Here is a 27,353-nt window from a genome sequence, read left to right on the forward strand (position 1 = left end):
CAATCTTGGAGTATTACTCTAAGACTTGATATTGGAATGAAATATGATTGACTTCTTGATTTAACCATTTCCACAATTCTCGATTCCTCCTTTTAGACATACAAATTGTACTAAGACTCACTTAGAGGATCAATTGAGATAAGGTTCTTAATCATTAAGACTTATCATAAAACATAATAAAATGTACTCTCCCTTCTTCTTAGAATAGAGAAACTTTTATCTTTCTGCCTACTTGATTCTTCTTATTCGTTTTGCTATTGATTGAAACTCTTTCAATCAACTTAGAATTATACTCAATCTTATAGGTATAACCATATTCACTAAACTTTAGTAAATCATGACGAATATCTTTTTCATTCTTGTGGTAGACTTGATCAACGTACGACCTAGTGTATTTGATCTCCTAGTCCTTCAATTGACACTTTGTCAAGGAATTAGTCCAAATTTCCCAAATGTGAAAGTTTCCATTCATCATATAATACTTGTTATACGATTTCAAGTTCCTATCCACTTGAAACTTGGGCGATGAGAAACTCTCCCTATTTGGTAAACTCTAGACACTTCCATAAATAACCTAATTAAGAATCAAATCCATTTTGCTAATAATAGAAGTACACAAACATCAATTTTTCATATACGCCATTGTAAGGATAAACAAATAAGATAAAACCAAAATTTATTTTATTCATAAAAGCAGCGGAAAACATATCCTTACAATGCAAAATTCGAATGAAAAACTATGTAAATAAATACTCCTAACAAATCTATCATAACTTCCTAAGCTCAAAATCTGATCTTCGAATCCATGCGATCGTAATCCATTTCTTCGTGATCAGACTCATCTTGCTCTTCCATCAAACTTCCTCTCTTTTCTCTAATTCTGCAAAACATTCAAATGTAATCTTATCACATTATGTATAAAGAATAGGAATTTAATGGAGTTAGATAGTGGATTTTATACCTGAAGTAGAGCCATACTTCTTGACTCTCCCATCTCTTAGACTCTTCTGGTCCTTTGGGCAGCTTCGTATCCATTTCCCCTTCTCTTAGCAGCAGAAACAGGTGGGTTCTTCTAGAGTGTCCACGGAAGCATGGTTGGTTGAATTATCAGACAAATATGCTCCATTGCTTCGCCAAATCATTTCTGATTCAGCAGCAATAAGCATGTAAGTTAAGTCAATGAGGGTCGCGTCAAGATCCATCATATAATACTCTCTTTTGAAAGTATCATATGATTTAGGGAGTGACTGAAGAACCCAGTCCACAGCCAACTTATTGGGAAAAGACACACCCAACATAATCAACCTATCGATGTGTGATTTCATCCCTAGGATGTGAGCACACACGGGTTTACCATCTTCATGTTCCATTGCCAATAGGGTTTCGGTGATCTTGAACATTTCAAATCTTCGATCTTGTGGGTCGGGGAGAACAACGGGAGGAGGAGGAAGAAGTGAAATCAAGCTAGTCCACATTGATCCTTCACTTTGGAACAAGCTTTCATTTTCAACAGGAACACTTTTTCCTTGGGATTCGAGAAGACCACGGTTAGAATCAGACATCTACAAAACGGGAGAAATTTCAAGTTAGTTGATTGAATCCTTAATGAAACACCCAAATGAGACATTAAGGCTAGGATCCAACAACATTATTTACACATTAGAAGAGGGATGCCGTAATCCAACATGCAAATAATTTGGAGGTAAGTGAATGACGATTCACTAATTCTTCACCATGAAAAACATAAAGGCTTAAGTTTTAAATGTATTAAGAATTCCTAGATTTCCTTTGAGATTCATTGAACTTTTCAATGGCATGTTTAAATCTCGATATGCCCCTCTCATTTGTGAATGGGATGCCGAGGATCACAAAGTGGGTGTGAATAACCATGCAAATCTACATGGTGCCCTCATTGTTACAGTCACCTATTCGATGTGCCGGTAAACCACACACGCTCCATCGAACTATGACAAACATTGAGTCACCCTTTGCCACCTTTTCTTAGAACCCAATTAGTGTGCCGGTTAGCCACACACGCTCCACTAACTTCTTAGCAAGGGTGCAAAGTGCAATTTCATGGGATTGCATCAATTTCATTTTTTGCCTAAAGTAACTAGGATTGGGAATTTGTAAAAGCGTTTAGTTACTTTACATAGATTCATTATACTTATTAATGAAGAAAGGATTGCCCTATCCTACCCGTTCGGCTAACGACCATCCACCAATCAAGGAAGCGGTGGGTAAGAGTGGATGCCTATTAAACGGCCATTTTATAGGCCATAACCTTATACCCCCCCCCCCCCCTCTTATAGACCGGCTTCGTGAATGAGGCCTACTAACGGTAAGACTAGCATTTAAGTTATACATATATAATATTAGACTTTTAATGTTATACATAGTATAAGGGTGTATTTTACACTTTTAAAATACTAGGTGGTTTAAATTTTATAAATTACACTTAAAATATAAACCTTATCATTATGGATTTATTAACTCTCTTTTAATCATACACTTAATTAATTTAATAAAACCATAAGGGTGTAATTTGAACTTTTTCAAATTTAGGGTTTTAGAATTTAACATTTTTTCAAAATTAAACTTTTAATCAACCAATTTAAATTCCAAAACTTGAGGACAGGTTTTGAAACTTTTCAAAACAATTAGGTTTTAATCTCACTTTAAAATTTTCGAATTCAAGACTATTTAAATTAAAATTTTAAATATTGAAACTCTTGATTTAATAATTATCTTAAATTAAACTATTAATTTAAATTATTAAATCATAAGGGATTATCTAGATCATAAAGGATAATTACCAATTAAACAATTAATTTATCCTAATCGTTTTAATCCCTCTAAATTTTGAAAATCATGGGATAAGATAATTCAAAATCTTTAATTACCATATATTACCATTAAAGGATAATTACAAGATATAGGATAATCCAAATCCCTAAAAATTAGGATCTTATCTTGGGGAGGAGGCTAATTTCGAAAATCATGGGGTTTTTCAAACCCTAGATTTCGAAATCTTGAGGCTTAAGGAAAGGATTTGAAAACCCTTTCAAATTTTCGCAAATTATGGTATAGAAACCCTAATCTCAAAATTTCTATCCTCCTAGGGTTTATTGGCTATAAACCCTAGTATGTCAAGTTCATACAATTGTATAATACTAATTGAAAACAAGTTAACCAAAGGCTCTGATATCACTGATGGGTTTAGTACAAACAATCCTATGTGTGCATGCAACCCTAGAATTGGATCTATGTTTTCACTATTAGATACACAACATTATGAACACATATAGAAACCCTAATATGCTCTAGTATTTTCGAAATACACATAGAAGATTAGATCACATACCTCTTGTTGTTATATTGCAATAACAACTCAAATCTTCAAACCCTAAGTCTTGAAAGCAAGTACCACAAGTGTAGTACCTCTAATGGCTCACAAACACCACAAGCAATTGGAAAGGCAATAGAGAGAGGGAAGAGGTATGAAATTCGTCCCTAAGAACCGTAGACAAGGCATGGACGAATTCTTATGGCCTTAGGGGTCTTTATATAGGTGTAGAGATTAGGGTTTCAGTCCTTATCCTTATCTAGTTGCTTGCCCACCAAGTAACAATAACATAAGCCTTGAAAACCCTTTATCCTTTATCCTATGGACAATTTCAAGGATATCTTATCTTGAATTCGTCCAACCTATATCTAGGATAACCATTACCCTATTTTGTAACTATCACATGATTACAATTCAGCCCCTCTAGTTTAATTAATTACACTTGATCACTAAATTAATTCTTAATTAATTATTGACCAATATTAATTAAACAAATACGATTTCTCCTTTAATATATTATTCTTATAACATATTAATAAATCATAATAACCTCTTTCTCTATTATTTCTCCAGTCAAGTTGCTTTGGTGAAGGCAACCCAAAAGGACCATGCACAATCGGGTCAAGTACTTACCAAATATGGTTACGTGCTTAGACACTAATCCAACAGAAATAAATCGGAGGGTAGGTCGGGCACCCATATATGCCTGACATGGATAGGTCAGGCACCCAGGTATGCCTAACAGGGGTAGGTCAGACACCCCGGTATGTCTGACATGGGTAGGTTGAGCACCCAGGTGTGCTTAGCAAGGTAGGTCGGGCACCCAGATATGCCTGACAGTATGTTTATTGTAGGGTAGGTTGAAATAAATCGGATGTTACAACTGGTATCAGAGCTAGGGCACTAGTATCCACACCCTCTGGGAAGTCGTCATGCTGAGTGGCCCAAAGTGGACAATATTATGATACATGTTGGAGGGGGATGTTGCAAATGGTATCAGAGCTAGGGCATGGATCGATGTGTTCGATAGGGACGTCGAACCCTATAATGGGGGTGAAGGTGGGTTGCACCTGATCCTGCATCGGCTTGGAAGGAGAACGAAGCATTTCCTTATAAGGGGTGTGAATACCTTCCTTGTCACAATGCGTTTTAAAGCCATGAGGGCAATAAATCTCATAAGAACTCTGCAGTTAAGCGTGCTCGGGCGGGAGTAGTACCGGGTTGGGTGACCCCCTGGGAAGTCCTCTTGTTGAGTGGCCCAAAGCGGACAATATTGTGATACGTGTCGTAGGGGTATTGCAGAGCATTTAAGTCATAATTGAGAAATTTGTAACCTTAATAACCTCCTATCATGTTTTTGCAACACCATTTTCCTATCCCTTGTTTTGGTAGATAGTTTTTTAAGCCAATAGAAAGGAAAAAAGAGTCGGTAAATGCTCCTCGACACCAAAGGACACCGACAAATTGAGGTATTAATTTGAACCCTTATGATTGGTTGTAATTGATTTATTGTGTTCTAATTGGATCTAATTCTTTTGTGGTAAGTAAAATTTTCAACTATTATATTGTTTTCGTTGATGATTTCATAACCTTTTTGAAATAATGATCCCTAATAGAAGGTTGATGTTTGATGTTTAATGAGCGCTAGATGGTGTTAAGATTGATAAATTTGGAGAACGATTTTGCTTGAAATCGACAAATCTGGAAAAAAAAATTGATGATTTTGGATGAAAAATTGGTAATTTTGTTAAATCAATTAATAAGAATGTTAATTTAGAAATATATAAATCAAATATTTTATTATTTTTAGTTAATTAATATCCATATTTACTAATTTGTCATTTCTTCTTATAATCATGTTCCTTTTGAGTATAGTATCAATGTATCACGTAGGCTTTGAGTTCTAAAGACCTTGCATTTTATAAATTTTTTGGATTGCTTGTCTACCTTAAAAAAAATCCAAACTTGCTTTTTAAATAACTTTTTATATTTGAGAAAATCGATTAGTTAACATATTCACTAACATATTTAGGAAAATAAAGTTATTTGCAAACCTAATAATTTATCAATGCCGTGAAAAAAAAATCAGTACAAGATAATCATGGTAACCATTCTAGTCATGTAGTCCATATAGTATGTCAAAAGCGCAAGTAAACAAAGACATTTAAAGTAATAATCGATTTCTAGTTGAATTATAATTGATTTTTTAAAAGCAGTCACAAGCAAAATCACCAAACATGAGAGATCGTGCATGGAAAATCAACACATCTTCATACCATTTGCATTTGATACGTTTGGTTTCCTCGCACCGGATGCGGTAGAGCTTCTTAAAAGAGTACAGCGAATCATGCATAGTAATGTTATATCTCCTAGATCTTCGGATGTAGTCTTTAAAAGAATTAGTTTTACCATTCAAAAAGGCTTAGCGGCACAGCTTTTTACCCATTTGTCATCTCACTCATTGTACGATGACAATTGAACTTTTAGTTTAATGAATGATAACATATTAAATATAAATAAATAAAAAAAAAAAACAAGTTTTTTTTTAAGTCTATGTCGCAAAAACAGCACATACTGCGCTATACAGTGCGGTTTAATTAGTTCATTTTGTAATTTTATTAAACAACACTATACATGCGATTTACAGTTTCAACGCTATACAGTGCGGTTTATTTAGGGGTTGCGGCATAGTTTATTGCTCGTTTACCCGCTACGTCTATGTAAATATTTCTTGATTAATATTAAATTGGAAGATTTTAACTCTAAATCATACCACACCATGATCACTCATAAGACCTAGTGATGCAATTTGAATAGTTATCCAACCAAAATTCAATGAACACAACTTTGAAGATCCGATTGGGATAATTAGAGACCAAGGATAATACCTATAGCTCATATGCCATGTTTGGATTCACACTTAAAATTTAATAACTATTGTGGTTTTTGAAAAAAATATGGACTTGGTACAAAAAGTTCTCAACTTGCAACATTGGTCTCAAAAAAAAAATTATTGGAGTTGGCACCTACACTTAACTGTCATTTATTTATTTTGTTAAATTCTTGTAGAATAACATTTTTGTCCTCTATGTTTGTTTTTTATTAGTGTATTACTCTATATAATGGTGGAGCACACCCAAATAATTCTCAAAAATTTCATGTTTCACCACTTTCGGTTATTTCATACCCCACCTACGGACACCATTCTTCCACCACTAAAAACCTCAAATATCTCTAACAAAATACCTCATAAACATACAGCCAAATCCATTTATCAAGCTTGAGAAGGCCTAACAGACCACCTGTACACCGTCATAACTATACATTGCCTTATTCATAGTAGTCAACAGTCCATATAGATTAAAGACTCATTTTGTTCATGCTTACATATATCACTTTCCTTATATCATAAATTATCCAACACAAATGAGTAAAAGAACACAAAAAGAATTGATGTCATTCAAGAACGGTTGAAATTTGTCACATCTTATACACAAGACACCTGTAATGTACTCTTTGTTGTAACTTTATAGGTTTTCTTTTGGCACGCTAGTAATGAATAAGAGGATATGATTGGAGCAAGAACAAAAAGAATCATATTTAATTTAGGGATTAGATTTTGAAACTGTTGAGCTTTTGTGTATTCCTTCATGTTCATCTGTTGCAAGGGAAGGCAGGGAGGCATCTAAACAATGAGGTAAGAAAGGAGACATTTAACAATGAAATAAGAAGTGTATACACAAGACATTTAACGAACCGAAGCTTCAACAAATGTTCATGTTCACTGTTCAGCGGAAAGTTCGTTTATACTTGTTTATTTAATAAATGAACAAACATGAACACAAATTATCGTTTGTTTAGTTAAATGAACGAACATGAATAATAGTTGTGTTTGTTCAATTATGTTCATGAACTTTTGTTTATGTTCTTTCATTTATGTTCCTTTTATATATTTATGTTCATATATATTCAATTATGTTTGTTTATCTCCATTTGTTTATATTCATTCGTTTATGTTCGTTTATATTTTCATGAATATAAACAAGAAAACTCGTTCGTGTTCGTTCGTTTGTTCGGCTACCTTAAACGAACGAACATAAGTTGATAAACAACTTATGTTCGTGTTCGTTCGGTTTATTTACAGTCTTATACATAATAAAGATAAGTATTCTAACAAAAACATACGGAAAGCAATACTGCCAATTTAACATGTCTTAAAAGAATCCCAAAAAAAAAATGTTTTAGACCAATGATATAACTCCACCCAGATATTTTTAAGGACCAATTTTGTAGTACTCAAATTTAAAATCTAACTATTAAATGATGTGGGTCCAATATCATTATAGTAAAAAAAATTAAAAAAGCAATCATTATTGTAAAAAATATAATGATTGTTTTTGCAGTCTATGTTAAAAGATCTAGCTAATTTGAGTAAATACATAAATGACAAAAATATCATTATTGTAAAAAAAAATTAAAATTAAAAACAATAGTTCGTATGCAGTAGGCAGACAATTAGTGATATCATATAAGACCATCTACAACTCATCTTTATTTTTCTCCCTATAAATGGAGTAAATAGTGTTTCATCTCCAACCCTACTCTATTTTCTACCCTATTTTTTATCCCAAAAAATATATTCCTAAAATATTCCATTTTTATAACTTATATATATTGTCAAATACACCCATCTACTAGTTAAACTCTATATTTATGATTAATTAATATAAATTAGTATATAACATGATATTATAAATATTAAATATTGTATTTAAATTATAATTAGTAGATAAAATAAACTAGAATTGTACAAAATAAAAATGAGAGGGACTAAAATTGACAACGAAATTTCACCTCCATTTTTGGAGATATAAATAGCATTCCCCCATATATGGGGGAATACTATTCATATCTCCAAAAATGGAGGTGAAAATGGGGTAGGGTTGGAGAAGAATTGGGAAAAAATGGGGAAAGAAATAGAGATTGGGGGTGGGTTGGAGATGCTCTAAGCTAATGAATTTCCAATGCCTTGAAGAAGTTAAAGATAGTTAAAAACTTTTTAAGGAGTAATCAAGTATTGTATTAGTTACATTTATTTATTTTCTTATGGTATAAATCACATACATTTTTCTTAAAATTACTTGGTGTACAATTTTTTTTTTTTTTGGGGGGCAGGGGGGTGGGGGTTGAGAGTAAGGATGAAAGTGGGTCCAAAACCGAACCGGTTTACTAGGACCTAGAAAATCCGGAAACCGGAATTGACAATTTATAAGAACCGAGAACCGAACCGATATATGACCGATATATGGGAACCGGTTCGATTCGGTTCGGTTCCGGGTATCAAACCCGCGTAAAGTGAGTATGGAATCGGTTAGAACCGGAAATTAATAATTTGAACCGAATTCGTGTATTAGACCCAGAAATGGAACCAGAACCCGAAATTTTGGAACAAAAGAAAAAAACAATATGTTGGAAAAAAAAAATTAATCAAATAATGGGACAAAGTATTCGTTAAGATTTCATGTTACCATTAATATATATTTTTGTTTTATAAATAAAAAACGTGAAACGTAAATTATTATAAAAATAAATAGTATAATGCGTTAATCTTATTATACTTTTTGTTTTATATATTGTTATTATTGGGATTTCATTAACAATTGTTGAATAATACTTTAATTTGTTCAATCTTATCAATGAAACGATAAATATTCTTTATATTGGTTTAACTTGGAAAAGTTATTTTGCAAGTTGTTGATTAAAGAGGGTATAATTTGTAAAGTTGTAGAAAGCTAAAGGATTAAAGTTAGATGAAAGATAATTTATTTATTGTATAAAATGAAGATTGCAAGGCTTATTTGTACAGATCAACTCATTATTCCTGAAAACTCTCACAAAACGTATCTCTAACTAGATCTTGATTTCAATAAATAAATAAATAAATAAAAGATATGTTACTGTTAGATTTTTTGACAACAGTAGCCTCCAAAGCCTATATTGCAGTAGTTGGAGAAATTGGAATTTGGTGGATGTGATTAAATGAATGTATATTACTATACTAGGGATTAGTTATATTTGGTAGATAATTGCAACATAACAGAGCCTCAAAAACTTATTTTGTATTGCTGTAAAAAAAAAGTACATATAAGACACAGTGATTGACAATAATTTGTGTAGTAATTGGAAACCAAGTATGCATTTAGTGATCCTGAATGCAAAACGAATTGAGCTTGAATGGTTTGAGTTATTATAAGACAAGTTTAGTATCTTTAGGCCCCGTTTGATAATTGTTGACTGAGAAAGTGCTAACTGGAAAATGTCTGTCTGGGTAAGAAATCTTGACTGAGTAAGAAATCATGTTGTTTGATTGTACAAATGTGCTGAGCGATGAAAAATGACCATTTTACCATTTTGTTATATATAATGATTGATTAAGTTGCTGAATAATTATAAAAACATACATATTGTCATACAAAATGTAAATTACACACAAACAAAAAATGTCATTCAAAATGTAAATTAAACATAAATCATTTAATATCCAAATAAAAACATAATAAAATTCAAAATAACATAATAATTTAACGTAAAGTAGGTGAAAGTAGTTGATTTGCAATCTGATCACGCAAAACACGCATATATTCAACGGCTTCTGGACCTCATTGTATGCCTTGTATGTTTTCTCTATCAATTCCCCCACCTTGGACGTCAGGAGTAACCATAGTGTCCTCCTCAAAATTTCTAAACAAGTCATCTTCTATATTGTATTTCTAAACAAGTCATCTTCTATATTGTATTTCCTTATAAAATTATGGAACGCGACACAAGCAAATATTATGTCTCTTTGCACTGTAAAAGGATAAGGAGTCATTTGTTTTAAGATTGGGAATCTCGCCTTCAAAACACCATATGCACGCTCAATAACATTTCTAAGTTGTGCATGAGCATAATTGAACCTTTCTTCTCTAGTTAAAGGTCTGCCTCTTCGAAAATCGGCTAACCAATACCTAGTATTGCGGTATGGAGCCATAAACCCACGAGTGTTTGTATATGCGGCATCACAAAGGTAAATTTATCTGCAAATAAATGTGACACATATTATATAATGACACATATTATATAATGATACATTTTATATAAAGAAGATAAATAATAAAAATTATATAAAGATTACAAACCTGGTGGAGGAAATGGAAATCCAGAAGTCGAATTGAATGCAACTTCTTTCAAAACTCTTGAATCATGTGCTATACCCTCTCATCCAGCCCAAACAAAGGTGAATATCATATCAAAATCACAAATTCCTATTACATTTTGAAAACATTCTTCTTTTCCTCTTCCTCTATAACGAGTTTGTTGATCAACGGGTACAACCGCATGTACAAGAGTTCCATCTAATGCACCTATTGCTCCGGAAAAATATTTTTTAACCGTCTATGTCGTTCCAAGTTATGTCTTGGTGGATTAGGAGTTGTTGGTACTATAATTTCTTTTGCAAAACACATCATTGCTGTTAGGACCTCATGAAAACATTGATGAATCGTTTGTGTGGAGTGATGAAATCTTCCCTTAACGGCTCGAAAACGTTCGTTATGTCCTATAACATGTAAGAATATAGTTATCTTCTCTTCAATGCTTATTGTCCTACTAGCTTGCAACCAATTTTTTTAGGTAAAATGGTTACATAATAAAGCAAATGCCTCTTGTTTAAGACGCATCATATCGAAACATTGTGTAGGGTCTCCATACATCAAATCTTGTGTATACGCATACCCGCTTGAATTGTTATCTCTAATTCTATGAATTCTGATTAGCCTGCGCCGATTTGACCTCAACCAATAAAACACAAGTAAAAGAAAAGCTACACCTTCACCATCAGAAACCATACTTGACCTGTTACAAACAATTAGGTAACATGTTAAATTAACAAAAGTCATATAACAAAAAACTAGTAAATAACAAAAGTCATATTCAATATCTAAATATCATCCAAAGTAACAAAAGTCACATAACAAAAAAAAAAAAAAAAAAAAAAAAAAAAAAAAAACTATTACACATCATCCAAAAAAGTCATCAAACATAGGATCCAAAAGTCATGCAAATAACAAAAAGTCATGCAACAAAAACATAGTAAACATCATCAAAGGTAACCATACTTCCTACCCGCACTCATCACCCACGACTCACAACTAGTATGCGAAAGTCGTAACCAAACTTTACTAACATCGGCACTTTCACCAAATAGCAAAAGAGCGGTTTTGTGTCTTTCATCTTCTTCTCCCCATTCCATTTTGTTTAATTTCTCTATACACGCATCAACATCCTTATCCATGTCACTTTTTTCAATTCTTTCATTTTTTTCCACTAACGACCTTGCAAGCTTGACAATCTCTTCTTCAACTTCTAATGCCCTTGCATCTCTTTTTTTTCCACCAACTTTTTTGTTTCCACCAACTTCCATATTTTTTGAACACCCCGAAGATTCTTCACTTGCACATATGTGTTGTGTTGAGGTTTCCATTGGTACATCATCATCAAAATCATGGGCACTAAACTCCTCTACAGGACGAGGGAGTGTAGATGATGGCCCCCAACTTTGAAAGTCGGTTGAGGTCGACCCTTCAAATAGTTGGGTGCAAAGATCAGGAAACAGCAGGGGTTTAGTTTTCAATGACAACACGAACTTGTTCAACTGTTTACAATTTTTAAAAATATTAGTATTTTTTTTAAAAATAATTATAATAGTATTTGTTATAAAAATATTACCTTCCCTTCTTCCTTCCATTGTTCATCAGTGAGGTTAAATTTATTTTTTATAGGGTCATATATATTGTCGGTTTTGTTTTTCAGTTTCACCCAAGCAACATACTTTGATTTGTAGTAGTCAAAGTGGTTTCTCATTTGCTTTTGATCAACCTCTTTACCGTGTTCGTTCATCAATTTTTCGTGTACTATCTTCCATGAACTAGCCTTAAGCCCAGAACCCTCACGACCATTAGTGGTTAATTCATGGATACATGCATCAAGAAAAATTTTGTCCTCACTTTCGTTCCAAACCAACATCCTAAAACATAAATAACAAGCTAACATAAATATCTAAACATAAAACAATTTTCTACCAATGAGATCAACATAATCCTAAATAGTAATAGCTAAATCAAAGTCAACAATTTTCTACCAATTACATAGCTTATACATGGAAAAAAATTCTGATTTCATAGCTTATACATATACAATTTGAGATTTCATAACATTAGAACATAACATCATACAAAAAAAATATGATTTCATAACTTATACAAGCAAAAAAAATCAGATTTAATAGCTTATACAAAGAAAAAAATTCTGATTTCATAATCTATTACTTACATTACACACAATTTCAGATTTCAGAGATTATTCATACACAATTTCAGTTTTCATAACATTACAACAAAAAGGATTCGGATTATGTATGGGAAAAGGGGAAAGATCCCTAATGAAAGTTTGACATATTACATAACATACCAAGTACAGTGGTTTTTTTATTTGAATATTTGAAGCACATATACACATATAGGGACAATTCATGATAAGGGGGGCTGTAACCTAACATTAATTCAATTAAAGCATTATCATTCAAGTATTTAGAGGGGACCGACCCATTAATTCAATTAGCAACAGTAAGGGGCTCAATCATCGGCCAAGAAGATGGAGTTTTGACTAAATAAAGTCAAAATTGAATTCGATTTGAACAAATGAGGGAAAGAACGAACCTGTGTGGACGGACGTAAGGGGAAGACCAGATCGGCGATTGGGATGGCGATCTTGCAAGCTGTCGGCATGAACAGATGTCGTTGTCGTTTTCTTTTAGGTCACGAAGGAGAAGAATAGATCGGAGGTAGTGAGGTCCTTTTGCCAGTCAGATGGGTTTTGGAAGCTGACCAACTCAGCTAATTGAGTCAGACATGCTGACCGAATCAGCCCACATCAAACATATTCATGTCTGACCGAGTCAGCTGATATCGCTGACTCAGACCGGTCAGACGGTTTCAAACAGCCCCTTAGTCTTTTAACATTGTTGTATGATGTATTTGTATTTCTTTGAATAAGGCCTTGCATACATCACTAAATATGATTATCTTTGTTTTTTATAGTCTGAAACTCTTTTAGATCGTCTGATTGTTTGCCCCATTTCTATCATAGAGCACTCATAAAGTTTTGCACCAATCTCTTTTATTGAATAGTAAATAATAGGCCAGGAATAATACTAAAATTTAATCCATCTTTTTCAGATAGGAAAAAGAAATTGTAAGTAGCCGAAAGATGGTAGCAAGTTTTGCTTTTAATTATTTTCATGGTATCTACTTCACAGTTTGATTTCTTATGTAATATAGAGTATATATAGACAATTTATCTACTAGCTTTCTTGTAACTGCTAATTATTATGGGATTCTTTTTGAATCTAGTTTGATTTCATATGTAATATAGAGTATACATTTTATATCAAAGGAGACAGGATTTTTTTTTCTTTTGAGTAGCCCTTGTCGACGAGCAGGGAATTTTTTTTTTTTTTTTTTGACTTTTAAAGATAACTAAATTAGTAGGCCTATCATTATATACTTATAAAGGAAGCATTTTTTCTTTCACCACATTCATTTGAAACTCTCATTTTTTTTTCCTTTTACCACATTCATTTGAAACTCTCATGACTTTTCAATTTCTTTATAATAATAATTATAATTTGTTAAAATAGGTTAAATAAATATAAAACCTAAAGTGTAATCATATATAAACTAAATTTCAATATTAAAATATATCTTTATTTCTACTTATAAAATTATATTTTTTTAACTTTTAACATATTATAATTAATTTATTAGTTTTAATATATTGTTGGATGTAAACCATTACCATTTTAAAGGTATAATTTTGGAACAATTTGTATAAGATACTTAAATTAATTAAAATATAACATTACAGGGTCAACTTGAATATAAATTTTTGTTTAAGTTAAACAATCCAAAAAATATTTTATAAATAGTTAAAAATGATAAATTTTAGTGTCTTTCTAATAATGGTTATAAGTTGATTAATAAGGTTAAATAAATTTCAAACTTAAAGTGTAATCATAAATAGACTAAATTTCAATTTTAAAATAATATATTTACTTCTATTTATAAAGTTATGTCTTTAAATTATAAAATATTATACTTAATTTATTAGATTTAAAATGTTTTTGTATGTAAACCATTTATCAGCAGTTTGGACAAAATACTTAAATTGTTAATTTAAATATAACATTACAGTGTCAACTTAAATATAAATTTCAGTTCCGCTAAAAAAACCAAAAAATATTTTATAAATAGTTGAAAGTGATAAATTATAGTGATAAATGCAAAAACTAAATTGTAATATCAATTTAACTAAAATATTTCCTAAATATATTTTTATAAACTTTAAAAGTTTTCAAATAAGTAGCTTAAAATAATTTACAATAAAAATAGTTAAAAATAACTCTATATAAATAATTATATTGTTACCTTTAAAATCAAAAAATAATGTTTGATGTTTTAATTAATTATAATGATAGAAATTAAAATATTAAGCAAAAAAAATTAAAAAATTTGTTAACAATAACAACAACTATAAATAACATTAAATCATATATTATATTTAATTTTATATATGTGTAACTCGCGGGTAGAAGTCATTCAAACGATTGAGATTATAAAGTTATAATAGATGTATATATATTATCATATAATTCAAAATAATCAATATATTATATCAATTTAGTATATAAATTATTATATCAAATTTTAGAACATAGTTATTATTATATTTAAAAAAAAAAAAACATATATTTGTAAAAACTTCAACTATCTAGGTGTTTCTGCGCAACGCGCGGGCATTCGCCTAGTTTTTGATAATCCTTCAATTTCTGGTTCCTTCGCCTACTAAATCAGTTCCGGTCCATTAAACTCGTTTCCGGTTTTTTTACAAATCCGGTTCTAAAACCTAAAATACCCGGAACCGTTCGACCCGTACCCGGAACCCGGATAAGACTAATTTTTAAACCCAATACCCGGTTCGTTTAAGCATTTTCCGGTTATACCGGTTCCTGTTTTCCGGTTTTATAACTCATCCTTAGTTGAGAGTGCTTAAGTAAAGCAATTTATATTCTTTTTGTAAAAATGTTTGAGAAATTAAATTGTTTCCTACCTTTTATGCCCACAAATATTCCTACCCGCCAAAATTATTACAAGTGTCTCAATTTCATATTTTTTTTTTTAACTATCTTATTAAGAATGTATTAGGAATATATCAAACCAAATTAAACTAAGGTAGTGTTTGTTTTTTGTCTGCAAATCTCCGTAGCCTCTTTTGTCTGCGCCACGCAGACCACGCACAGACATTAGCCTTCGCAGATTGTTTGTTTTTTTGAAGACTACAGACATAAAAATGTCAGTGCGCCCTCTTCTTAGCGCATATGTAGACCAGAGTCTTCTAACATCTTCAGATATCTTCTAGCCTAAAATATATATATATATATATATATATATATATATATATATATATATATATCTTTATTTTTTTAAGTTCTTTTTTAATTTATATTTTTTCCAACTTTATTAATGATAAACAATTTGAAAAAAAAAATTACAAAACTTAAAAAAAATGTTCGACGATACAAACATGTTATTTTTGACAAATTTATAAATAAAGATTTATTACAACAATAGTCATTAAAGTTGTTTATATAAATATGAAAAAAAAAAAAAAAAAAAAAAAAAAAAAAAAGTCATAATATATTCTTATATTTTTTTTGCCAAATTTTGTAAAACATTATTTAATATTGTATCGTCAATTTCTTGAGAAAATATTTATGGTACGTTTTTAATGGATTTAATTCAAAAAATCAAAGTTTATTTCTATCCATTTATGTATCAAATTCTTTGATCACTAATTATAATATTTAATTATAACTTTGCAACCAAAATTGTTGGTTTTTATCAAATATACGTTACTTTATACAATTTTTATTTTTATTTTTTATACAATAATACATAAAAATTGATCTAGATTCGTTAATTATTTATAACAAAATCATAAAAATATTAAAAAACCAATTTGAAATTTAAAAAAACAATCTTTTTTTTTTCAGACTGTAGACTTTTGGTCCACCTCTTCTACTGCAGATGTCTACAAATGTGATCCACAAACTACAGACATTTTGCCTCAAAAAAAAACAAACAACATCTAAATGGTGGAATGATGACACATATATAATATTAATGGATATGAATATTTACACGCATAAAAAATAAAAAGCAATTTAATTTCTCAAAACATTTTATAGTTTTTGTCTTTTAGTGTTTGACATAATCTACTTACACAATGAAGAAGTAATAACTCATTATTTAAGTCGATAACAAAAGAGAATCGACTTATCAAAAACTCTATATAAGTGCAATCCCAAACACCCAACAAATAAGCAAAATCCCAAAAACCCATTTAGCACACTCCCTATAACTTTTGCAACCTTACACAATATACGGATAAATACAAAAGTAACAAAACTAATCCCAAATAATCCAAAACTTTCAAAATATTCTCTTAACAACGAAAATGAAAGAGGCTCTTAATTGAAGTGCAAAACCAAGCAACAAAATTAAGTAGTCTCATTCATGATATATCATAAACATGTCTTTAAAGTAAACATGAGAATAACAGATTGATGCTAAAATACTAACAATATCTCTTCTCATCAAAGACGTGGCTCCATTGCTCCATCATTGGTGCTAATCAACGATACTGTGAACAAAAATTATTAAAAAAAAATGAAATTAAAAGTACACAGCAGCTAATTATATAGAAGCAAACATGAAACGACTTAATAGATTCAGTACTAACCTTGATGAAACCAATCTCCTTTGCATTGCTATGGAAGCATTGTCTGCAGCACATAAGCCCATACTTTCTGATCAACCCATGTGAGTTACCACATACACGGCTGATACATCAACAAAATCAGAAATTAGAAAACAGAGAGCAATGTTATCACAATGAGTATTAACTGAAACCCCAAACACACAACGAGCACCATATTCATAAAAATGGCATTAACATAGCCTTATGATCACAAAAGCAGCTAAAATCTACCAGTCTATAAGCTTTTTTATCAATCTTTTGTAGGGAATCAGAAATTCAATCCTAGTTCTTACTTAGACTACATGTTAACATAACATTTGTTAACAAATAACCAACACCTTTCAAACTGTGATCCTTGCGATGAGGTTCAATAATGTTAACATGTCCTAATTTACGATAATTGAACATCTGAGTGATTTAATTGAACATCTGAGTGATTGAATAACCACAAGAACAAATACGGAGCCAGTTTATGTTGTGAATCAATCGTAAATTTAAACAAATTGCAAGTAAGCAGAAGCATAGCATATGAGCAATCGGATGATATCAAGTGTATTATCGCAACAAAAAAGAAACATTTAATGGAGATTGAAGAGCATGGATATGAAAAGTAACCAGGTACGAGAACCAGGGCCGTATGTTTTGGGATGGGAGTTCCAGACGTTCGAATGACCCATTGTTGGTGTATGGAGGCGACGAGCTCTGAAAGTCGATGAACTCAAAACCCTAGATTTTGCAGTGGGTGTGGGACGACGTTGTGAGGTAGTTTTTAACATTTCAATTGGTAATAGGGCCCAATAAGCTTGCGTGGATCATCATATGATCATAATTCATATGAAATGGATCATGGGCTCATAGCCCAGATCCACAACATGAACGTTGCTAAATGCTAAATATGTTTTTCTTTTGTAAAAAAGAATATAATAAATACAAAAAATATATATATCTTGTAATTTTGATGTTGTAACTATTGGTAAATAGAAAACAAGGACATGAAATATCATTTTCTTACAGAAAAAATACATTATATATTATTATTATACGGTTTAATATTATGTTTCAGTTTTATCGATAAAAGTTATCTAAGTTTGACAACTTTTTCTAGGACTAATATAATCAAAACATTTTACATTGTGTTTGTTCTCAAGTAAACCTCAATTTTTTTTTATGAAAAAGACCGTAATTTTTATTTTTTGATTTGGCCATCTTACTAGTTATTTTTCTTAAAAACTTTTAAAATTATATATATATATATATATATATATATATATATATATATATATATATATATATATATATATATATATATATATATATATATATTCAGGTTCATTTGAGACCATTCTAATTTTGTGAGACCGTGAGACCAAATCTAAAAATAATTTTAAAATGCAAAATAAATGGAAAAATCAAAAAATTCTTTTTTTAAATATTATTTTTGGAACTTGAATTAACTAAAAAAAATAAAAATAATAAAAAAAATATGTCTCACGGTCTCACAAAATTAGGCCGTCTCACATGAACCTAACCCTATATATATATATATATATATATATATATATATATATATATATATATATATATATATTATAATTAATTGGGGTTTTGGACAAAAAAAAAAGTCAAGAATTTTTTCCAAAAATAAAAAAATACAGGGTTTTTCAGAAAAAGAATTTAGTTGATGATTCATTCAGAGAAAACTCAATATATAAGGTATTGTATTAAAATAATATGAACCAAATTGTGGTTTAGTTGTTGCTAGATATATATGCTTTTCTTTTATAAAAATAAATATAAAATATACGAAAATATATATTTGATAACTTTGATGAACTAAAAAGAAAAGAAGGATATAAATGTCATTGTTAAAATGGCAAAATACATCAAAATTATTATATTTTAATATTTTTACGGTTTAATCATTAATTTTCAGTTTCGGCAAGAAACTCACATAAATTGATAATTTTTTTCTATGTCGACTATTTTTTTTGTAATATGGATGGTCATAATAGATTTTTTGTCAATATTTAGAGTCTTAATGATTTATTTAGTGTCAAATTTTTCACTAAGGTCACTAAACATTAGAAAACTATTTATTGTGATCAATTTAAAATGTTATACTAAGTCAGAAATAAAAAAAAAATAAAAATAAAAACAAAAAGTGAAATATAGTGGGACTTCTATGAACATAAGTGAAATATAGTGGGACTTTTATGAACATAAGTGAAATAAAAAATAAAAATAAATAAAAAAACCCCAAGTCAGAAATAGAAAAAACAAATTGTGGGACTTTTATGAACATGAGTGAAATATAGTGGGCAATTAGAAAAAATAGTTAAACCGATATGATAAGATGTCATGAGTCCATAAGATTGAGTGTTCAATTCCATTTGGAACATAGGTAGACTTAAGGAGGAAGTTAACTTCACATTTATGTTAACTATAATTTTCCAAATACGATTACACTTAATTAGATCAAACAATCACTTACTCTTTTCCAAAACACACATCCAAACAACTCCTCAAATGGTTTCACTATAATCAATGTTAATGGTGATTTGATATCCATTACTCTTCTATAATCATTTGATTTCTGTTAGATGTTGCGAATGAAAACAAAGTACGCTTTTAAAGTAGTCAAAGCAGCAGCTAGGCTCACCTCAATTGGTGTACGTGGTAAAGACTAAAGAGTAAAGACTCAATATGAAATCACTCCATTTTTACTTTTGATTACATTTTTCAGCCAATGCAAGAACTTTTGCTTAACAAGCAAGAAATGAAGCTTTTGAATTTCGTTACAAATATGGACATGAAATGCATGTTGATGTATTTGGGTAGATGGTAATTTTTCACTCTTTAAATTCAACTAGATGGGGAACCCCCGCGTTGCAAGGGTCGAATGCGACAATTTTTTCTGTTATTTGTTCTTTGAAAATGTTTATAGTTTGAATTGTTCATTCCTTTCCTCTTTAACTGATCTATAAATAAATAAAAAATAAAAAAACATCAATGAATCTGTAAGCAAAACTAATAAAGTGATAACTAAACGAAAACATAGGAACCTATAATGTCACAAATAACTAACGGAAATAGAGAGACCAAAAAAGACAAAAAGGAAGCAACTTTAAAATGACTCAAATATAGTTAAGGGACCATTTCTGCCAAAAAAATATTAATATGACTAAATACTAATAATATGTAATAAAATGCGAGGGTTATGAAAAATTCAAACGAAAATGAAAGGATTGTTTGTGAACAAAAGCATAAAAATGAAATGGTGAATGTTATAACATTAATTAAAAGAAAAATTCAACCAATCAAAACAAGTTACAATATATATATATATATATATATATATATATATATATATATATATATATATATATATATATATATATATATATATATATATATATATATATATATATATATATATATATATATATATATATATATTAATCGTTAGGCATGCCCTTTTTGTACTTTTGAACTACCTCCGGTTTATATTTGTTTATGTACATTTGCAGGATTGCAGACAAGTCCCGAATTTATAATCAACATGCTCACATGAGACTCTTGGAGTAGGTAGGTATGTATTTTATCTCATGTTTTTTTTATTTAATTATACCTTTTTTCTTATATAATTACAATTTGTTTGTATATATTTTCAATCGCTTAATTTGCAGTGGCTATGGTTTTGGGGATTGTTGATAAAAAAAAAAATTAGTAAATTAGACAATGGTCCCTATGGTTTGGGGTAATTTGCATGTTTGGTCCCTAACTTATATTTTTAACTCGGAAAGTACCTACTCTTTACTTTTGTTACACGCTAGGTACCTACAGTTTGTTTTTGTTACGCATTTGATCCCTGTCTTACCTAAAAAGTCAATTATTTAAATATGGAAAATTAGCGGAGTAGGTAAGGTAAGGTGTGGGGGTGGGGTTGGGGTGTATTTATTTAAATAAATTAAAAAATCAAAGGTAAAATAGTCTTTTTAGTTAAGACAGGGACCAAGCATGTAACAAAAACAAACAGTAGGGACCTTCCGAGTTAAAAAAATAAATTAGGGACCAAACGCGCAAATTACACTAAACCATAGGGACCATTCGCGTAATTTACTCAAAAAAATATGCGAAGACTTTCTAAAACAGATCAAGCCGGTCGTGACAAAAATTGACACGACACGAAACCCGACACGAACCCGACACGAAATAAATGAGTTTGGGTAAGATATTTCAACCCGTTTAAATAAACGGGTTGACACGACACGAAAATTAAATGGGTAAGGTTAGGGTTGAGAATTTCAACTCGAATATGACTCGAAAATAACACGTTTATTTATATGCAAGTTTTTTAAATTATTTAAATAAACTAGAAAGATACAAAACCAAAAGCATAAGTAAAAGAAAACATTCGAATTGAATTGTTTTGTAATGTTGAAATGACTTAGCCGTCTTAGATCAAGATTTCATTTCAGTTTTTTCATTTCTCCCAAACTACCCAGTCTCTTTCACCACTCTCGCATCGTCATAACTTTGTCATTCGCCTCCCTAACTCCCCTCTTTTAATTTTGGCATCTAAACTTGCTATTGCTTCATCTATTCTGCCTCAAAACAATTAGTTTTTCATTTCCGCCTACCAAACTCCTACTCTTTCAACATGCTCAATCTTTTAAGCTCACATGACACGACATATTTCAAGGTATAGCCCTAACCCGAAACCCGACACGACACGTTAATTAAATGGGTCGGGTTAGGGTCAAACACTTTCAACCCGTTTAGTGTTTCGACACGACACGACACGATTGTCACCACTAGTCGTTTCTTAAGAGAAAAAAAGGATAAATTAGGTCAATTATATTTATATTTTACAAGATTTAATAAAAATTATGTGATGAACCACTATAACAACAAATTTCACACGTGATATGATAATCCCCCCCCCCCCCCACCCCATACACACATCTATAAATATCTATTTTTTGATAAATATTTTTACATCTCTTAATGGGCTCTTTATATAGGCTGAGTTGATGGGCCTCTTGTTGTCCTTTACTTTAAAATTGAAAATAGTAAATTACACGAATGGTGCTTATAGTTTGGGGTAATTTGTTTGTTTGGTCTCTAACTTATTTTTTTAACTCGGAAGGTCTCTACTGTTTATTTTTGTTGTGCGTTTGATCACTGTCTTACCTAAAAATACTATTTTGCCCTTGATTTTTTAATTTATTTAAATAAGATAGGATAGGTAAGGTAAGGTGATGTGAGGTGAAGGTGGGGTTAGGGTGCGTTTATTTAAATAAATTAAAAAATCAAGGAAAAAATAGTCTTTTTAGGTAAGACAAGGACTAATCGCGCAACAAAAACAAACAATAGGGACCTTCTGAATTATATATATATATATATATATATATATATATATATATATATATATATATATATATATATATATATATAAGTTAGAGACCAAACATACAAATTATCTCAAACCATAGGGATCATTTGTGTAATTACTAAATTAAAAAATCTCCAAAAAAATGGCATAAAATGACGATGATCTTGGTGACACAGTACACGTTGATGTTTTTATACGGTTTTTTTTTTTTTTTTTTTTTTTGCTTTATTTGTATGAGGATAAAGATTTTGCGCTTGTAGGATATTCTGATCTTTATGCATGAAATCCGTTCATTTCCTTAACGGCGAAGTTCCTTCTTATCAATCCGGCAATCCCGTTAAATGAGGAGCTAAATTGGATTTAAAGCATACGTTGTATTTCTCTTCAGTAACCAAATCACTTGAAATCATGGAGTAAATCATCTCTAAAATTGAATCGATAAAGAAAATATATTTTCTCAATCATCACAACCATACCATTACTGCTATACCACGATACCACAATTGCTATTACAACATTTTTACAGCTACATCCATTCTTTTCAACACCAAAGTTAAATTTTACCCATAAAATCCAATAAACACATAAATTGAAGACAATCGTCAAGAATAGCGGATTTCTAGAAGTTGTTAATCTCGATTTCAAGTTTGTAATCTTCTTCTTTACCTTTTTCAATTCATGTAAAGCCCCGTTTATTTATTAAATCAATAAATAAAATAATGAGCGAATAGTAGCCCTAAAATCGAAAATTATTTAGCAAGGTGTTGATCTCGAGGAGCTAATCGTTACAATTTTAGAGATTTGGGGGTTAAAATGTAAGTTTCGAATTTATTTTGTAAGTAATTGAGAAGGCAGGGACCGCTCGTTATATTATTGGGATTTATTATGACAATATTTATGAAGACAGGGGCTCCATGGTAATTATTGGAACTTATTTTGGAAAAGAAAGAGAGGGGAAAACTGAATATGTCATATCTGAGAGTTGGGGGTTTAAAAATGGGTAAATTGTGGATTAGTCTTGTAAAGATTTTAAAAGATGGGGGTTGTTTAGTAAAATCTGGACTTAGTTTGCAAAGAAATTCAAGGGACAGGGTTTAAAGGGTAAATATGAGACCTATTTCGAAAATAATTATGAAGAGAGGGGTCGATAGTGTTAAAATGGGATTAAGTTTGGAGCAGCTCGGGTACGCCTCATGCAGCCTCCATATATAATGAAAGAAACCCTAAACCTAGGGGGTGTTTGGATTAGATTTTTTAGCTTATTGCTTATAGCTTATTTGTGGTGGGAATAAGCAATAAGCAATAAGCATGGGGAGGAATGCTTATTAAAATTAGCTTATTTAGCCTAATAAGTTGGATTTTATCCAAACACTTAAATTAGCTTATTGTGGGAATAAGCAATAAGCAGCCCTTTTTTTTCCTATCCAAACACCCCCCTAGCCAAACCCTTTCCAGTCGTCACCCTTTTCCCCTTATGCCTCCCACCGCCGGTTTCTTCCCTTGTCTCTCCGACCAACCTAGCCCATCAAGGCCATCGCTACCCCTCCTCCGGTCGGAGTCCGCTGCCACCATTCTTCCGTCGCTGATGTTGTTTTGTTACCATCGTTGTGTGGACGAGCCTACTGTCGCTGCTCCTTCGCCATTGACGCCACGACGTCGCTGCTGGGGTTCCTGTCGGAGGTTGCGCACCTTCCTCGTCCTCGGGATTCTATTTGTGTTGGTTTTTGGGAGCTGCTGTTAAAAGCCATATGGTGCTGGTGGGGATTTTGGTCGAGTGTAACTGTGAAGAACCACCATGGCAGCCGGCCATGGTGGCTGCTACCGCGACTTGTGAGTACATTGCCGCCGCCGGACGCCGCTTGATTGATGGTTGGATCATATGTGGGAGTCAGAACCGTGTAGGAGTATGTGTTTGGTGTTGTGTTCCTGGAGCGTGTGTGTTTGTTTGCTGATCGGAAAAGCTAAGGAGAAACCGCCATGGCCGCCATGGTGACTGCCACCCTCTGCCGCCGCCGGCCACCACAAGGTGGCTGCGTGTGTGTTATTTTAGTGTAGTGGGTGTGTGTGTTTATTTCATGGGTTCAATGTAAAATGTAAAAAAAATTGGAATAATGAAAGGAAAAATCAAACCACCACCGTGAGGTGGTGGCTGCCGCCTCCCGCCGCCACCGGCCGCCTTGTCGAGTGGCGGTGTGCCTTGTCTCGATTGTGTTGATTCGTTTGTGGGTTTGAAACCCTAATGGGCCCAAGGAAGCCCTAATGGGCCCAATAAGACTTAATGGGCTTAATGAAACCTTAATGGACCCTAATGAAACCTTAATGGGCTTAATAATATTCTAGTGGGCTTAATAGGCCCAATAAAGCCCTAATTGATCTAAAAGCCCAACAAATTAATTAATAGGCTAGTATTGGGTTGGAGACCCTAGTTAGGGTTTGGAAAACCCTAATGCCATGAAACCCTAATTTGTGGGAATTAATCGGGACACACGGAAATTATTTAATAACTTGAGATATTAAATAATAATCATTGGCAAATATTAATCTAAACGATATTAGACTTAATGGATTAAAGTCCTTAGAGGATTAAGTCCTTAATGGGTTAAGTAGGAAACCTAACCCTAATTGTCATTTTATGTGAAACCTTAATCTCATTTGGGTTTATTATTGGGCCTTGATGATCGGGTTATTAATGGGCCATCCAAAGTCAAACAATTGGACTAAAATAAATTAATGGGCCTAGGGTAAGGCCCATGTAAGGGGCTTGGGCCCAATTTAGAAAATTGGGCCATAGATGCCATAGTTTGGGCCTTAATGATTATATGATGTTGGGCCTTAGAATAAGACCATGTATAGGCTTAGGCCCAATTTGGAAAATTGGGCCATGTGTTGGGCTTTGGTTCCTAGTTGACTTTGGGCCTACGGATTGGGCCTTGGGCTTGAATAAGCCAAGCTTGGGGTAATGTAATTCTCCAAAGTAAGTGTTTATGGTTATGTAGTGGGACCCAATTATTAATTGGGTGATGTTTTGATATTGACAGATCGGGAATTTGTCATCCAGCAGCTGGGGTTGAGTCTGCAGGACTTCAGCAAGTGTGGGATTGTGTCTTCGGGACTTCAGCAGTGTGAGGTGAGTTACCTTCCAGTAGCGGTGGGTCTACGGCCACAATGCCGGCCCACCAGTAGGAGTTGTTGTTAGATGATTGTCTTTGTGATAATTGTCTATGTTTGCTACTACTTGTTTTGTTATGTGCTAGCATGATATGATGTTATGTAATAGTGGTAGTAGGGGTGAATTAGTCCCCGGTTACCGGTCGATAGGGCCGAAGGGGTAGATTAGTACCCAACTATGCTAGACAGATTATGATATATGTGATATGATATTATGTGGTAGTAGTAGGGGGTGAAATAGTCCCCATTTACCGGTCGACAGGACCGAAGGGGTAGGCCGGCACCCAGATATGCTAGGCAGTATATGACTTATGTGTTTATGCTATGCTTTTATGTGGTGGTGTTAGGGGGTGAAATAGTCCCCGGTTACCGGTCGAGAGGACCGAAGGGGAGCCCAGCACCCAGGTATGCTAGGCAGTATCCGGTCAAGAGTACCGAAGGGGAGGCTAGCACCCAGATATGCTAGGCAGTATCCGGTCGAGAGGACCAAAGGGGTAGGTCGGGCACCCAAATATGTCTGACAGTATATGTATGTTATATGATCGTATGGTATGTGGTATGATGGGTGAACTCACTAAGCTTCGTGCTTACGGTTTTCAGTTTTGGTTTCAGGTACTTTGTGTTTAAAGGAAAGGAGTCGGCTTGATCGCAGCGCATCACACTATGGTTTTCCGCACATGAGATCTTTGGGATTACACTTTGATATTGTTCTATGATAACATGTTTGATTATTTATACTTTGGTTTTGACATGACATGATATTACAAATGTTTTATTACACTGTTGGTTTTATAATGACGTATTTAAAAATGAAATTTTTGGCCTGTATTTTTGGGATATTACAATTCATTTTTTAAATTTAGGTTTATTGAAGTAGAGTCTCAAAATTCATTAGTCTGATTGAGATTTTTTTTGTTTATCTTTTTGTTCAATATCTATAGTTAATTAGTTAGTTTTCATTTCAGTTGGATTGTTAATATAATAATCATTGTTTAATCCCATGAAAAACTGAGTACTTTGTTGATAAAGTAACTTGCAATGTATGTAAAACTTTTAGCCATCGAAGCAATTCTCCTAAATCAAGAGAGATATCGTAAGAAATGAGGAGGATTTTCGAAAATGTTTAATCAGATCGAGAAATCGATGGTCAAGGTAAGGTCTCTATGTCTAAATATTAATGTCTATTATGTGTTCGATGATATGTTTCGTACAGTTGCACCATGTTTTTTCTTTTACTTTGTTCTTTGCTTTCTTTATCATTGTTTTTCGTTTATTGAATTATTTTGTTATTACTATATAGGAGGTCCCATATATGATAGGCACATAATTTTCCTTTGACGATTGATTTTGGATTCAAAAGGATATTCTTTTACTTCCACAATTCATATGAATTATTTTGCTAATAGAATTGATCTTAAAAGTTTATAGTAAGCATTACACAAAAAACTGTTGGTCGAACATTTGAAGAAATGAAAAAAAAATCTCTGGTATCACGCTCAAAAGTTACATCAAAATTGAAGAGATGAAAGC

The 27,353-nt window shown here is 31.9% G+C and overlaps 1 protein-coding gene and 1 long non-coding RNA gene across 2 annotated transcripts; one reads left to right on the forward strand and one right to left on the reverse strand.

Annotated features, from left to right (window-relative positions):
* Positions 1-16,909: 16,909 nt before the first annotated feature.
* Positions 16,910-18,036, reverse strand: LOC111921360 (40S ribosomal protein S29). The gene is made up of 3 exons (XM_023916916.3): positions 17,876-18,036; positions 17,243-17,342; positions 16,910-17,143 (listed from the first exon to the last, which is right to left on the reverse strand). Exons 1-3 carry the CDS (start codon positions 18,034-18,036, stop codon positions 17,135-17,137), a joined length of 270 nt encoding a protein of 89 aa, XP_023772684.3. The 3' UTR covers positions 16,910-17,134.
* A 6,081-nt stretch (positions 18,037-24,117) lies between these two features.
* On the forward strand, positions 24,118-26,701 carry LOC128133878 (uncharacterized). The gene is made up of 2 exons (XR_008232184.1): positions 24,118-24,681; positions 25,694-26,701. It is a non-coding gene; the product is annotated as an uncharacterized LOC128133878 (long non-coding RNA).
* The last annotated feature ends 652 nt before the right edge of the window (positions 26,702-27,353 follow it).

The sequence above is a fragment of the Lactuca sativa genome, chromosome 4 (assembly GCF_002870075.4).
Source record: "Lactuca sativa cultivar Salinas chromosome 4, Lsat_Salinas_v11, whole genome shotgun sequence".
NCBI lineage: Eukaryota > Viridiplantae > Streptophyta > Magnoliopsida > Asterales > Asteraceae > Lactuca > Lactuca sativa.

Excerpts from the sequence above, each read along its gene's own strand:
- LOC111921360 (XM_023916916.3), bottom strand. The coding sequence starts at position 18,036 with ATGTTAAAAACTACCTCACAACGTCGTCCCACACCCACTGCAAAATCT. Across the intron at positions 17,343-17,875 it reads GGCCCTGGTTCTCGTACCTG|CCGTGTATGTGGTAACTCAC; the intron begins GTTACTTTTCAT and ends TTGATGTATCAG.